At 48.6% G+C, this 14,153-nt stretch overlaps 2 protein-coding genes across 2 annotated transcripts; one reads left to right on the forward strand and one right to left on the reverse strand.

Annotated features, from left to right (window-relative positions):
- Positions 1 to 1,166: 1,166 nt before the first annotated feature.
- FPOAC1_005085 (uncharacterized protein) lies at positions 1,167 to 2,626 on the forward strand (the record flags this gene model as incomplete). The annotated part of the gene is made up of 2 exons (XM_044849616.1): positions 1,167 to 1,778; positions 1,844 to 2,626. The coding sequence occupies 2 exons, from the start codon at positions 1,167 to 1,169 to the stop codon at positions 2,624 to 2,626; spliced, it is 1,395 nt and encodes a 464-aa protein (XP_044708326.1).
- Positions 2,627 to 12,151: 9,525 nt separating this feature from the next.
- Positions 12,152 to 13,812, reverse strand: FPOAC1_005086 (uncharacterized protein; the record flags this gene model as incomplete). The annotated part of the gene is made up of 3 exons (XM_044849617.1): positions 12,152 to 13,355; positions 13,411 to 13,664; positions 13,726 to 13,812. 3 exons carry the CDS (start codon positions 13,810 to 13,812, stop codon positions 12,152 to 12,154), a joined length of 1,545 nt encoding a protein of 514 aa, XP_044708327.1.
- Positions 13,813 to 14,153: the final 341 nt, after the last annotated feature.

The following is a 14,153-nucleotide window of genomic DNA, read 5'->3' on the forward strand; positions in this document are numbered from 1 at the left end:
ATGGTCCAGTGTTAACAACTGGAGGCGGTATTCAGGTACACACACCTCTCAACTACTATGTACAGACCTTTCGAAGGTTATGTCTGCGCCTTTCTAACTTATTAACTTTCCTTCATCACCACATCACGTTTCTTAAACATTGAACTCTCCACTCTCAACCTCGTCTTCCCTCTTGTCGACTCTCGCAATACGAACAATAGGAACGCTTGGTAGTTGCTCGAGCCGCCTGGTCTATTACGACTGAACCAGCAACAATTTTACCGAAGAGGTCTCATCGCTGAACAGTTCTCCAAGAAAAAGAAAGAAGAAGCAGCAAAACAAGAGGAAAAAGAGACAAATTCTTGTCCAAGATTTTCTGTTGTATCGGAGAAACAAGTTGCGATATCTCCTCTTCAGACAGACAGACATACGACGAGCGAGACAGTGGGAGGGAGAGAAAGTATTTTGTCTCTCACCTGACTATTTCCGCACCCCCAAGACAAGACAGGTAGAAGACCAGAAAAAAAATAACCAGGGCCCAGAAGTGCCCCCTCTTTTCCTTTTTTTCTTTCCTTTTCTCACCCCCAGTCCCGGTCCCAAGTCTCAAATCCCAGTCCCAAGTCACTCAGGCAAATCCACAATCCCCAAAACCCCAGGCTCCATTTACGGTTGGGTGGCTAGGTGGTTCCTGGCTCTTCCCACGCAGTGGATCAGATTGGATCGGAGGTTCCTCCCATCCATTCCCTCCCTCGCTATAATTGTCGGCCTGTCCCGCCGCACTCTGCCCGCCCACGTCAGAGACCATTTTTATCCTCTTCCGCCTTTCGGGAAACATCACCACCGTCAGGCATTGGATTGCGGTCCCAAGTCCTCGTGGAATCTGCTGTCATCTCCCGTTAAGACATATATTCACTCACTCGCTCTTGACTTGTAGCAATCGGTCATCGCCGGTCTTTTACAATCGGGACAGGGCACGCGCGACTGGACAAGAAAGGACAGGGCAGGATCTCGACGACTCGGACTAATCACTTGGCCATTTCCTTTTCACCCCGTCTTGGTCTTGGGTCATTTCCCGTACCAAATGCTTGCCCGCAGAAGCATCTTTGAAAACTCTAAACTACACACATTTGGCACCATCACCGCTGACCGTATTTGCCCGTCAGCGGCTCTTTGCGTCTCAACATAGCATGGCCGACGACAGCTACCGAAAAGAGTATCCCCAGCACAGCCGCCCCGACGACAGTCATCCTCGAACTCAGTCACACTATCCTCCACCACCGGATACTGCCCAGCGTCCCCCCGACGCTCCTCCAGGCAGCATGGCTACCTCAGTCACTTTGCCCTCTATCCATGACTCTCGCGGTTACGGGCCGCCGCCTGCAGCTCCGGGTCGTGGCTATGCTACAGACCCGCGATATGCATCTCCCAATGCCGTCAACGGTTATCCACCCCCTGGCCAGCAGCCTCCACCAGGTCAACCTCAACAGTACCTTCCACCTCTGCAACCACAGTCCGATCCTCGATCTTCAGCATATCCTCCTCCCCCTCCGGATCAACGAGGTGGCTACTACGACGACCGCCGGCCTCCCTACGGCCAGGAGCCGTATGGCCAGGACCCTTACTATGCTTACTTTCGTGGACAGCCCCCTCCGGGCCCTCCACCGCCGAACGGCTACCGTCATCATCCTGCTGGTGTTTATGAATATCCTCCAGTTGGGCCTGGCAACGGACCTCCTTTGGCGCAGGCAGCTCCCCGTCAAAGAACATCAATCGCTTGCCGATACTGCAGGAAGAGAAAGGTTTGTTGCTCGCAGCGTTTGAGGAAACGAACACTTCTTGCTCAAAGAGTGCTAACCACCTGTAGATTCGTTGCAGCGGCTACCAGACTGCTCCCGGCGGCAAGTGTCAGAACTGTGCTAGGATGAACCAAGAATGTATCTTCCAGCCTGTGTCTTCATCAAGCTCGACCGCCTTTATACCTGTATCAGCAGTACCGGGAGGTGTTCCTCCGGGCACACAATTATTCGGTGCTTATGGTCAACCTTTAGCACCAGGAAATCCTCCGCCGCCACCGCCGCCCCATGCTGCTTACCAACATTCTAGTGCCCCGCCGCCTCCGGGAAACTATTTCGCACCTGTTCAGTCACCAACGGAGTCTTTCTCGTCCTACGGAGATGCGAGAACGGACGACGGCAGCCAGCTTGCAGGACGGCGGCGTCGTAGGACTTCAGAGGAGCAAGATGACGCCTACAGATTACCTCCACCACGAAGCGCTGTAGACGAAGACCCACGACGAAGATCCCCAGCCGAGTTTTCCAACCACAGTAGCCCAGGCGGTGTTGGATATCCGTCATACCAAGGCGCGAGACAAAGCCCCCGGAACCCAACGAGCGGCACTCTGCCTCAGGCTGCAGCGACTGGTAGTTATGCAACTTCTGCACCTGGAGGGCGGTCACCTACAGGTCAGAATGGGTCAAGTGGTGCGTCCACCCCTGCCCGACAGGGACAGCAATCCCAAGGAGGAAATGCATCGATTATGAGTCTGAGCAACTTGGTAGAAAAAAACGACATTGATAAGACCATGATTGACAGGCTTAATCGACCTGCACCAGGTCAGCCAAGTGGTCGAAGAGACGCCAGCCGTTGACGGACTGATGGAGTTAAGGTTGACGCTGCCGGACAGGTCAACGGGAATAGTCGAAACGACCCACGACAACACTTGCTGACAAGTTGATGACGATTGTTTGCCTTTAATATCTTATCCAATTCGATCTTACGCCTACATTTTCGTTGACCGGGATGAGACAGGACTGTGATCGCGAGAAGAAAAGAAAAAACACAAAAAAACGGAGGGCTAGCGCGACAACAATACAGGACAAAAGGTTCAAGATCTAGAAAAAGACGCGAGTTTGGCAACAAACGACCCCTCCGTTCGGTTTTCTTGTTTTGCTGGACGTTTCTCTTATTTGGAATTTGACTTATGTGCATTGCCTTTTGCCAGTCTGCTTGTTCTACGGGGTGGAAGGGATCGCCCGGGAAAAAAAAACGGCTGGAACAGTCGCTGTATCCTTTTTTTTTTTTTTTTTTTTTTTTAATCGGTCGGTAAATATGTGTTCTCAGGAAAGACGGATAGCCTCACGGCACCATACGGTTTTGTTTTGATTCATGTTGATGCTTTGTTACGTTTCTACATTTGGGTCAGGTGTCTGGTCCTTCACCGACTGTCATGGGTCGGTATGAAGGAGAAAGTGTATACTGGTGGTGATGGAAAGGACAGTTAGCAAAACAGTCATCTTGTTGACAGAGATGCTGCAGTTGTTGGTGTGTTGATTAAGCGATGTATGCCACGAGGAGAGATGAGCGCAGGGAATATCAGGGAGGATGGCAAATAAAAGGATGCGGGGGTGGTGGAAGACTTTTGTCGACACCGTTGATTTTTTTTGCTTGTGTACATGAGAGTATCGCCATAGCCAAAAACCCAAACCAAACTCCAATGCCAACATGGCAGCAAGACTGGATACACTTGAAGAAGCTCGATGGCGTTGTGTGATATGTGATATGTGATGAGGTGCACGATGCTTGTCACAATCAGTTTGCCGATTCTTATTTGTACAGCACATTCAGTATTGGCAGGGTGGGGACGCAGAAGCAGCTACATGGGTCTTAACATGGAGCGAGATACCCAATGGTCAACTCAAGATCAAAAGGCGCAGTGCAGCCTAGCAGTGGGCTGCTGAGCTGTTACGGTAGAGATACATAGTGATGGTACTGTGGTGTGTAGAATATGAGCAGTGTTGCTAGAGCCAAGCCACGCAAATAGTAGCGTAGACTGGGATTCAAGGAAGGGGGTTGAGGGTGAGAGACAAGGAGGCAGGCCGGGGAGATTATGAGCAGAGGAGTGTGAAAGTCAGAGGAAATGGATCCCAGACGACAGACAGGCAGGAGACGAGAGGAGAGAAGAGGAGACAAGCAGGGCGGGGAATAAGCGGAAGGGCGGACAGGTGCACAACTTCTGGCGGGTACACGGCAGATACCGCAGTGAGATTTACACGGTGAGACTACTTTTGATTGAACATCAATTCGATTCTTGGTTTTGGTCTGGAGGGACAGGCTGGGGGTTACAGGACACAGGCCAACGCATGGGAGCGGGAGAGGCGTCTACAGCAGGGAGTAGACAGCTTTAGCACCTGCTAAACATTGCTACTAACCTAACCTCATGAAACAGTTTAGAGAGTACAGGGCCGTTTGGTTGCAGCGGCAAAGAACCCGTAAAAAGCACCTGCAACGTTTTCCGTGCCTAGAAGAGAGTTACACACGGAGGCCAACAAATGTGCTGAGAGGTTTACAATCCAATCATCAGTCAAGATCGAAGGGAAGGGAAGGGAAAGAAAAAGAAGACAAGGGAAGAGAAGAGCGGGGCAGTGGACAGGACGGACTGATGGCTTATTGTTTGTCTTGAGACGAACTGTTTGCCGACTACCTACCTAACGTTAGTAGGTAGTAACTACCTAGGTAGGTAAGGCAAGCATCCATCAGGTTCACTCTTATTACCCGGGGTTCATAAGCTAAGACAGTCGAGCAATCGCCGACAAGACAACAAGAGAGAGGTGTAAAGAAAGAAGGGGGGGAGGGGGGACAGAGGAACGGGCGTGGGGCAAGGGAGGAAGAAAGGACCTAGGAGTAGCAAATGGTATGTATCGGCCGACATTAACAATAATTTATTAGCTGAAGACTGCAGCTGAACATGTTAATTGATTTTTATTGAACTGCGTTGCATTGCAGTGCTGTGTGGATGGATCATGGCTAGCTGAGACGACAATGACAGACGATAGTTGTTTTTATTATCTTAGTATCTAGTACCTGTTGGTTGGCCTGTACTGCCTCTTTATCCGCGTCGTCCCGTAGCCCTACTAATTACCTTGAGTAGGTATTCTTGTGATAAGGCAAGGCAGTATCCGCCGTAGCTCTAACTCTCTTTCTTAGAGCTCTATCCAGTACTTGCCTATTGACCATCAGACTGTTGGTAAAACTGAGGTATATCCATTGATGCTACAGTTTTACCCTCGGATAATAGATGTGATAATCTGAATGGGGTTGCCTACCATCGCTCCCATCATCCACCGGACTATCACCCCTGTCTCTTGTGCAATATTCAGGTTAGTAAGGGCAGACCCTGTCGACCTTTGAAAAACAAAAAAGTGATCTACATGGAATGTTGGTCAGGACAGGGCAGCAGGAACGCAGAACGGGAAGAGCACATGACCGTTGGCTGATGTGGTCAGCACCCCTCATGCGAGACACGTTCGATCTTGGGAGGTGAGTAAGTAGAAGGCAGTGAGATGGCAGGACGGGACACAACCTGAGATCAGTTGAGATGCTGGTCTAAGCTCAGTCATCATGTTCGTTGGTGATGAGTTGCAATGGTGTTGAAACTAACCAGCGTTAGCTCAGTCTAGTGACATCTCGTACCTGGTAAAGCATGTCCCTGCACCGGTCCACGTCTATCAACTACACCTAGGTAGATAACATGGTCTGTACGGTTATTGTAACTGCTCACGTAGGCAAAACACGACACGAGATGAGACTCTGAGTTGGGCTTGTCCCAGGCACGAACCATGATGTACCTAGATTAGCAGAGATCCATAGCGTAAGTACCGTAGCCAGCAAGTAATCAATCATCCGCGACACGGACCCGAGCGGTTACCTAAAAGTCTAATAATAAGATGAAACATATTCTAGGGCAATCGTGGGTTGGCCGATGCCGAAAGCCATTTACTTGGGAAGTCCAAACAATCAAAACAAACGCAATTCCATGGTACCAACTCTATCTCAAATACCCTCCTGTCAACACTTGTTTGCAATTACCAAGAACTACTACGGTGGGTAAATCCAGGGACGGCTACCCGTAATAACTGGCCTCTGTCTCCTCTCATAACACATCTTAATTCCATGGACCCGGTTTACAACCCTCCCTTTACCTACTGTGCTCAACAGCGACGATAACGGCCTGGGTTAGGGCCAGAGTAGGGCTTGACTAAAGAGTGTGCATATCTAGGGGACAGACATACATAGAACAAGCCAGATACCGTAACTCAAAGCAAGGGGCTCGGCTCAATCAATGGCCGGCAAGTGCTGAGACTGTGAGGAAGGGGGGCGTGTATCGGACTGCACTGCACATCACAGGCGCTGGTGAAGTGATGAGGCGGTAAGCTTTTGCATGGGCTGTGCTCTTGATGGGTCTTGACCTGGCGTAGAATAAGGCAGAAAATGAGTCAAGCGCGATGGAACAAAAGGTGCCACATATGTACAGTGAAGGGGGGGGCGTGTAAGTCAATTAATCAATGTTCTGGTCGGAGGACAACCCTGAATATGAAAGCGGTCAGTGAAAGATGAAATGGAGACTCTGACCGCGACTAGAATCGGGGAGACGGGCTACTGTGATGATTTGTTCGTTCGTAGTGTTTGTCATGAGCATTATGGCGAGACGAGTGGTCCAGATTGACTGCCAGAGACGATCTGGTGGATCAAGTTTTGTTGCTGAGCCGAGTCAAACTTGACCGAGGAGAGGTATTGGAAGCAAGAGTTGATAATTGGAAAGATGCCGTGTCTTGTGGCTGTAGTGTGGACAAGCTGCCATGAACGGAGTGGCTGCCGCTGTCAGAAAGGACAACTTTGAGGCCACTCACTGTATAGTTTGACTTGAGGGCTTTTGTGAAACACTAACAAATGCTTTGCTGAAAACATATCCTCGAAACAACAGCTGGGCAGATACCTACTAAGGTAGGCAGTTGGTATTGACAATGTTTACCTGTGGTGGACTCCTATTCGTGCGAGCGAAAAAGGCCGACTCATGCAGTGTTTCATTGTCAGGCATGTAGAAGCAAAGAGATGAGACTATGAGAATGAAGACAATCTGGTAGAGGAACGGACCGTAATTTCCACAGCCAGAATACCAATCAAGATAACTCAGATGCCTACTCAACCAGAAATGGGCGTCTTGTAACGAGATCACCCACACAGAAGCCGGATGAGGGTTTCAAAGGATGAAGTTGTACGTGCCAGGCCACGAGTTGAGTTAGCCGTGGAACAAGCACTATGGACCGACCCGACGGAACGTGACGACTGTCAAAGACATATGCCGCAAAAAGGGAGAAGGAACACGCATTGGATCGTACACGAGAATGTTGTCTTAGACATTCATTTATTACCAGATGGCACTTTAGTTTGTTAGATATTGGTACGGAATTCGGATTCCTAGAATGCATCCTCACAAAAAAAAACATCCATTCCTTGCTATTACACTGTTTGGTAGATAGCTGCCCTTTGATGGATCTACCTCTTCAGCAATGACCGCAATATCACCGCTTCAAACATGCCCATACCCAATACCCTGGAAACCAAACCAAGTTTAAGCTTCTTCCGTACAAAGTTTATAGAACCCTCCATTCTTAACACCCTCCTTCGGCCATGCCATCAACTCCGTTGCCATCCCGCCGGGACGCATCAACGCCGCTTCTCGCTCGATGGGCGTGCACAGAAGCTTCACTGTCTTTCCCTCCCTCAGTATTCGCTGCCAAGTAGATTACCTGGCCGAGAGCGTACGTGTCAAAGAGCGGTCGAGGGGTCACTGGAATGCAGATGACGATGGGCTCGAAAAAGGTAGGCTTGTTATGGTGGGACAAAGGGTCCGGATATGCGGGATTGGCTTCTCGGGGTTTCCGCGAACGGGAGTGGAAAGGGGTGGACTCTGACGAGCTGAGTCTATCCTTCCCTCTTGCAGTATACGAGGCGTTGCTCCGGACGTTGGCGGTGGAAGGAATCTAAAGAGATTCGATTCAAGACAGAAACTTTCCACTTCCGGGCGGCCAGACGGGACGTCACGGGATGGCGGTGCCATTCCATGGAAAATGGAAAGGAACAAATCCATCATGCCAACTGCGATTGCAACTGCAACTGAAAAATCAAACAAGATTGTCTTCTACCGACAGCTCGCTCTTGCTCACTGTACTGCTTCCAACTGCCTTTTCCAGAATCAACGGGGTTGCCGTCTTCACTGCAAGGACGAGGTACACCTTTGTCTCCCCTTTCTTCTAGACCCGGACGAAACGAGAATCGCAAAAAAAAAACATTCGATCGCCACGGACGTTTGTGGCGATACGACGGTGCCAGAGGCCGGCATTGGTATCTATTCTGGCAGGCGGTAGCCGCAGACGCTGCCTGCTTCTTTTCTCTTTTGCCTCGTACAGATCTTTGACGCCACGCGCTTCCTTTGAAGAGCTCAGATATTCGGTGATTTTGAACCTGTGATTCGAGCTGCCTGCGGCAGGGTTTAGAAATGAGAAGTCTAGGCCTTGGATCTTTGCACAGACTGGACAACTTTCGTGAGTTCCCTTTGTCGCCAAGGCTGAAACAACAAGAAGTTGATCATCCGCCCAATTGTCCAAGCTATGACAGAATCTTCCCCGTTATGGTGAGTTGACCCGAAAGCATGCTTTGCCGAAAGCCCCCGTAGTGCTTCTTTGATTCTGGTTCGACAAATACTTGTTCTTTGTTGCTAGTGCTTGGACAAACTTCTGCTGACTTGGAGATCATCATTATGCAGAGTTCAGAGCGTATGGGAAGCCCAAGGATTACCATGATTTACGAAGACTGTCCGAGAAACTCGACCCATCCCTCAATAGTCAAAGAACCGGACTGCTTGACCAACGACTTCAGGGATCGATTTGCGACTCGATGACGAACGACTTGTAATAACCCGAAAATGATAGAGAAATAAATGGTCGAACCCGTCTGAGAACCAGGAACTGCGATCGCTTACACTTGGCAAATAGATAGCACCTCGCTTTTCCCACACGTTGCATGGATGCTTGTTAGGAAAGCGTCGGCAGCAATTTGCACAGGCAACTTGGTCGTTATTAGACATCACGTACCAAAGCCAGCTACTGTAGCCAAACGGTCTGCTTTCACATTCTCTGGTCGTTTGGTCGTCAAAGGTTGCCACAACACCCAACTAGTGTTGGGGTTGTTGTGTTTGTTGAGTTGTAGCTCTGGCTCGACGGTGATATGACTACGTCAAAGGCCTGCTATACTACCTATACTTAGGTAGCTGTAGTTTTATGTGCTCCACCACAATTTCCAAAACTTTGTGAAGGCGTTGTTCCGTGGTTGAAGTCAACCATAGGGAGAGGGATGCAAAAACTCAAAGGAACCCTTCACTACCTCTCATATAGAGAGACATTGATACTGAGTAATACTCCATTCACTGTTTTTCTTGGTGCAGAGTCGTTATTTTAAACGTCATATCGATCTTTGGGTTCATGATAAGTCACGTCGTTACTCCTTCTCTATGCCCTGGATGAGAGGAGTAATCCTCTAATACTATCAGCAACTTCGGAATGAAGCAGTCCCTGCCTGCCCTCGAGTGTTTACTTCTGATCATTGTTTCAGCCTTCGGTTTCGACCACTCGTCTCGATGCCTTTGTTTGATTCTTTTGACTCCCTATTTAGTCCCATCTCATCGGCCAAATTCGCAGTAAACCCTTCAGACTACAATGTATATCCTTTCAACTTGCATCAAACTGCCCAGCGCATCAACCGTCGACACTGAGCCTATGTCATCACCATCCTCTTGCTAAAAGCCCATGTCTGATCGTACCCTGGTTTCCACTTGCGTACGTTTCGCTTGTGTTGTTCGTCACCTTAGCGAGACTAATGCGGCCGGGCCGGGGGGCCGGCGAGCACGACAGACGCTCCACACTGTGTGAGAGGAATAGACTATCTGGCTCGTATCTCTACGGTAAATACCGCCCTCGTTCGAGTTTGTCTGTCAAAATTCCTGGATTCGAAAAGTCGGGAATATTTGGTCGACGATCTATAAACTGTCTGTCAGGATGCACCGATTGAAGATCGCTGATGAATGAGAAGGGGCGGGAAGGGCCGCGCGGGAGAAGAAGGGATGACCCAACAAATGACAGGGGTTAACGTTAGATACCTTAGTAGTACCAGAAAAGTTGACCTCCTCGGGCTTAAAAGTACAAAATAAATAACCCAAGAAGTACGATCCATGTAGCGCAAATGGACCTACTAATGTCGTTTTTCTGTCCTTCCAGCAGCTAATTTTTCCGGTACCTGAGGGGTGTTGTTCTTAGTTGGACGCAGCCCCAGGGTATTATTACATAGAAAGATTGACCGCCGGGAGTATAAGAGACGAAATTAGTAGGCTACTTTATGCTCCTTAGACTATGGTTCTTAGACTAGGTACTTATTTTAGTACCCTAAGGCTTAGGAGGCTGTTTTTTCTGCTAACTACCCACTAGCCTAGCCCAGTTGTGAGATGGACCAAGGAAGCGCTAGCTTACACTACCTACTCAACTATCATCATCTCACCGAGTATTGAGTTGCTCCAGGTGGCTAGTCGAGGCAACCAATCGTAGCTTCAGAGCTATCGACTGTAATTACTCTTGATGGTTTGTCTGTCCATCGTCTTTTCTTGGTTGGAAGATATACGACATGATTAGCTAGATCGATGGAGTGCTCAAGGCAGTGTTGTGCCACCGCCACTGGAACAACTGCGATGAGCTAAGATGCTTTGAGGTCTAACTGAGTATACAATCGAGGCATGTGAATGATACCGTTGTTCCCTAGTCTTCAAACTTTGGTATGGGTTCCCCAGTGGCCCTTGGTCGTGCCATGTAAGATGCGTTGCATTAAAGGAAGCCTATCGGCACGAGTGGCATTCAATACGCAGAACCATACATATGGCATTAACATACCGCTATATTAGTTTAGTTTAGAACACATGTAGCTATCGGATGTGGTTATTATATTGTTTATGTGACAATCGTGCGACGCGGCGAAAAGCCCTTGGTTGATTACATTGTTGCGGCTACGGCCACACCTCCTCCCCATCATCAAGATACATGAAACTTGTACAAAGTGTTACTAGTCGATGCAGCAATCTTATGATGTAGACAATGAAACAATTTCAAGTACATTTGACTTCAATGGCTTGACGATACTCAATGTAGTGCGAAGACTGTTGATGAATTGTCATTTTAATCGGGAGAAAGACTTAATATTGTCCTGTATGTTTATGAGACAGCCTCAAGCACGACTTTCTAAGACTGCCATATGTAGCTAGACTTATCCAAGTATGCTGCAACGCATTTTTGTGCAGAAAATGACAAAATTGCTAACTAATAGACACTCAGGTAACACGATGTAGTTGACGTGACAGGAGATGCAAAGTAGATGGTCCAATTACCTAAAATAAATAGTTATAATATTGGTATAGTCACTTTAAGGAGAGAAATAGTCTTGTTGGAATGATCGTGTAGTTTGAGATTGTCCTTTACTGTATCATCTGGAGATGAAGTTTGATACCGTGAGTGGACACTGTTGTCTCGTCAAGGTCGCGCTGAGAACCAGGCTAAATGGCTCTAACACGACGAACCAGCGATCAATCCGATATTTCAAAAGACTTGAAACAAATGAAACGCCCGACAGTGCTGTGAGAGTTGGTCTGACAACCGTGCGAAGCAGAAGATAGCGCAGACCTCGAAGGCAGGCATTACATATGACTAGAGAGCTCTGATTTCTTCATGAAATGATGGAAAGTCTTATTCTGCATAATATGACTAGAGAGCAATGTCTAAGGACGGACGAATGTAAATGCTGCAATCCATCAGAGTTGTGGCAATGCTCAGGCAACGTTGAGTAACATACATACATCCATCATAAGGTGCATTGTTTAAAGGAGGCTCCATGAGTAGAAGTCACAAGAACCAAACAGCAACGGAAACAAACATGCATGATGTAATGAATATGGCACGAACCAAATAACAATGGGACCTTTTTATTCGTCATGTCATTTTTCTCGTTATCGGATCTCGACGCTTTGTCGAGTAAAAGTATCTAAGGATAATATTTGGTGGCATGAATTATTTCCATCCTCTGCTCTTTTGACTGCTAGCCGTTACTGGGCTCCAGTGCGACAAGTCACAGTTTTGCCAAGGACTTGAGCGTTCATTCTTGGCAATAATAAAGCTGTACAGCTACATGGCTCTTCGACGCATGCCAGGCAGATGCAACAGCACTATAGTGGCGGTGCTAGAATACCTGACTGGCAAAGGTATCATGTAGGTGATCTTTGAAACGCGCCGAATAAATGCCCTCAAGGACTTGGAGTCCCTCCATGACTCATAGGCTCGGCGCAAACCTCCTCGTGAACCGCTATCCTTCCGCTCTGTACATCTCGCTCGAGGACAAAGCACCTCTCGGCGTATATGCCCATGTTGTTTCTTCGTCGCCATATACCGCCCAGTCTGCGAACCATCACCCGCTTCCAACCCCCCACATTGACAGCAATGTGCTTCCAGGGGGTACAAGCACCAAGCCGTTCCTTTTCTTGTACGAGTAATTGGAATGTTTTCATGGCAGCCTCGTAATCCCGGTCGATTCCCGGTGCCACCTCATCCAAAGGTTGAATCATGGTCTGAACATGTAGCGTAAGCGTGTGCACTGCTGGGAAGGCACACACCGCTCGGAGAAAGGTGACTGGGTCGCAGAGCCTTGTGTCCAGGTCGAGCTCGAGTGTGTGAACGAACCTCAGTTGTTGACCAAGACCAGCCAGACCACTGGGAGGGAGTGTTGGACATCTTTGATCGTCTTCAGAAAACCCTACATGATCTCTGAACCGTAAAACCTGTAACGAGTGACGATGTGCTGCGATGGCATCCAGCTGAAACAGCCGGGTATGGCAAGTAATATTTAGCACCTCGAGTGTCTTGATGTGGTCCTTTATCAACACGTTCAAAGCAATGGTGGCGTCTTCTCTTTTATCCGATAGATGGGCACTGTAATCCTCCGCATGTAGAGTATGGAGGTCTGAAAAGTCTCGAAGGCATACCGATTTGAGAAAATTGAAGATGGGCACCGAAATCAACTCGAGTGATTGTATCCTAGAGAAGTCCCAATGCTCCGCGACGTCATCCGCCGTGTGCTGCCAGTCGTACGATCGTAAGAGTAAGGTGTTGACAGGCGGTATCTTTTCTCCGGGAGAGAAGTTGAAGCATGTGCCCTGGCCACGATCTTCATAGCACAATGCGCCGAGTTGTCGAGCTTGAACAACGAGTTGCTTCAGCGAGTTCAGTCGGGTTGACAGGACCGGAGTTGAGTTGGCAAGCTTGAGCGATGTCAAGAGCTCGGCAGGGATTGATCGAATGAATGTTTCCAACACGTTGTTCTCGTATTCTCGTCGCAGAGGGAGGTTTTCTATATGCAGCTGTGTACTATTCGAGTCACAGTTGTGTAAACGGCGAAGATCTGAAGGCAGCCATAGTCCCGCGACAGGAATGTCGCCATCCACATATCGCCAGCTATTGTTAAGGTTGTCAGTGAACTTTGAAGGTATCCGTGGACGGGTGTCAATACCGGACAGACTTCAATCGCTTAATGCACGATAACAACCTATTGATGCCTGTGGAGTTCAAATTGCTCGGTATTATGACATGATTCGTGAGGTTGGAGATATGGCGGAAGACATCAGGATATCTTCTCTCGGCATTCGGCGCGACAAGAGCCTCATTTAGTGTCAGGAATCGGTATGCGATGGGTGCAGCGATGGCGTCGAGCCGCTTTGAAACTAGACGCACAGACGTGAGGGCATGTGAGTCTAGATCCCGAAGCTATCAGATGAAAAATTAGAATTGTGCTCATGTCCACACCACTGTAGATCTTGCGACATACCTGTTCAAAAATGAGGGCGATGAGTTCTGAGCTGAGGCAGTTCAAGGAGAAACTTGGAGAAGGCGTTGTCCTGGTCGAGGTGTCCATACAAATGGAGGGATTAGGGGAGTTAAATGAGAAGCAAGACCGACTTGGTGGTACAGAGTACGATAGAGTGATGGGGGGCCGAGAAACCAACAACTCGGTTGTAGAGAGCATTATAAGACAAACCAGTCTGGTCAGGGTTGAAGGTGCCGGAAAGATGTGTTTGGCAAAGAGGAAATCGATTCGGAACTGCGATTTATTATTAAAGAAGTGACAGGCGGGAAGTCGCTTTGCCTAGGTATGTATAAGTCGTCCACCGAAGACCTAATATGGCAGCTCGGGAATGACTACCGGGCGTAAACTCTACTTCTTTGTTTTATGGCACTAGACTAGTTGAGGCGAAA

Source organism: Fusarium poae, chromosome 2 (assembly GCF_019609905.1).
Source record: "Fusarium poae strain DAOMC 252244 chromosome 2, whole genome shotgun sequence".
NCBI lineage: Eukaryota > Fungi > Ascomycota > Sordariomycetes > Hypocreales > Nectriaceae > Fusarium > Fusarium poae.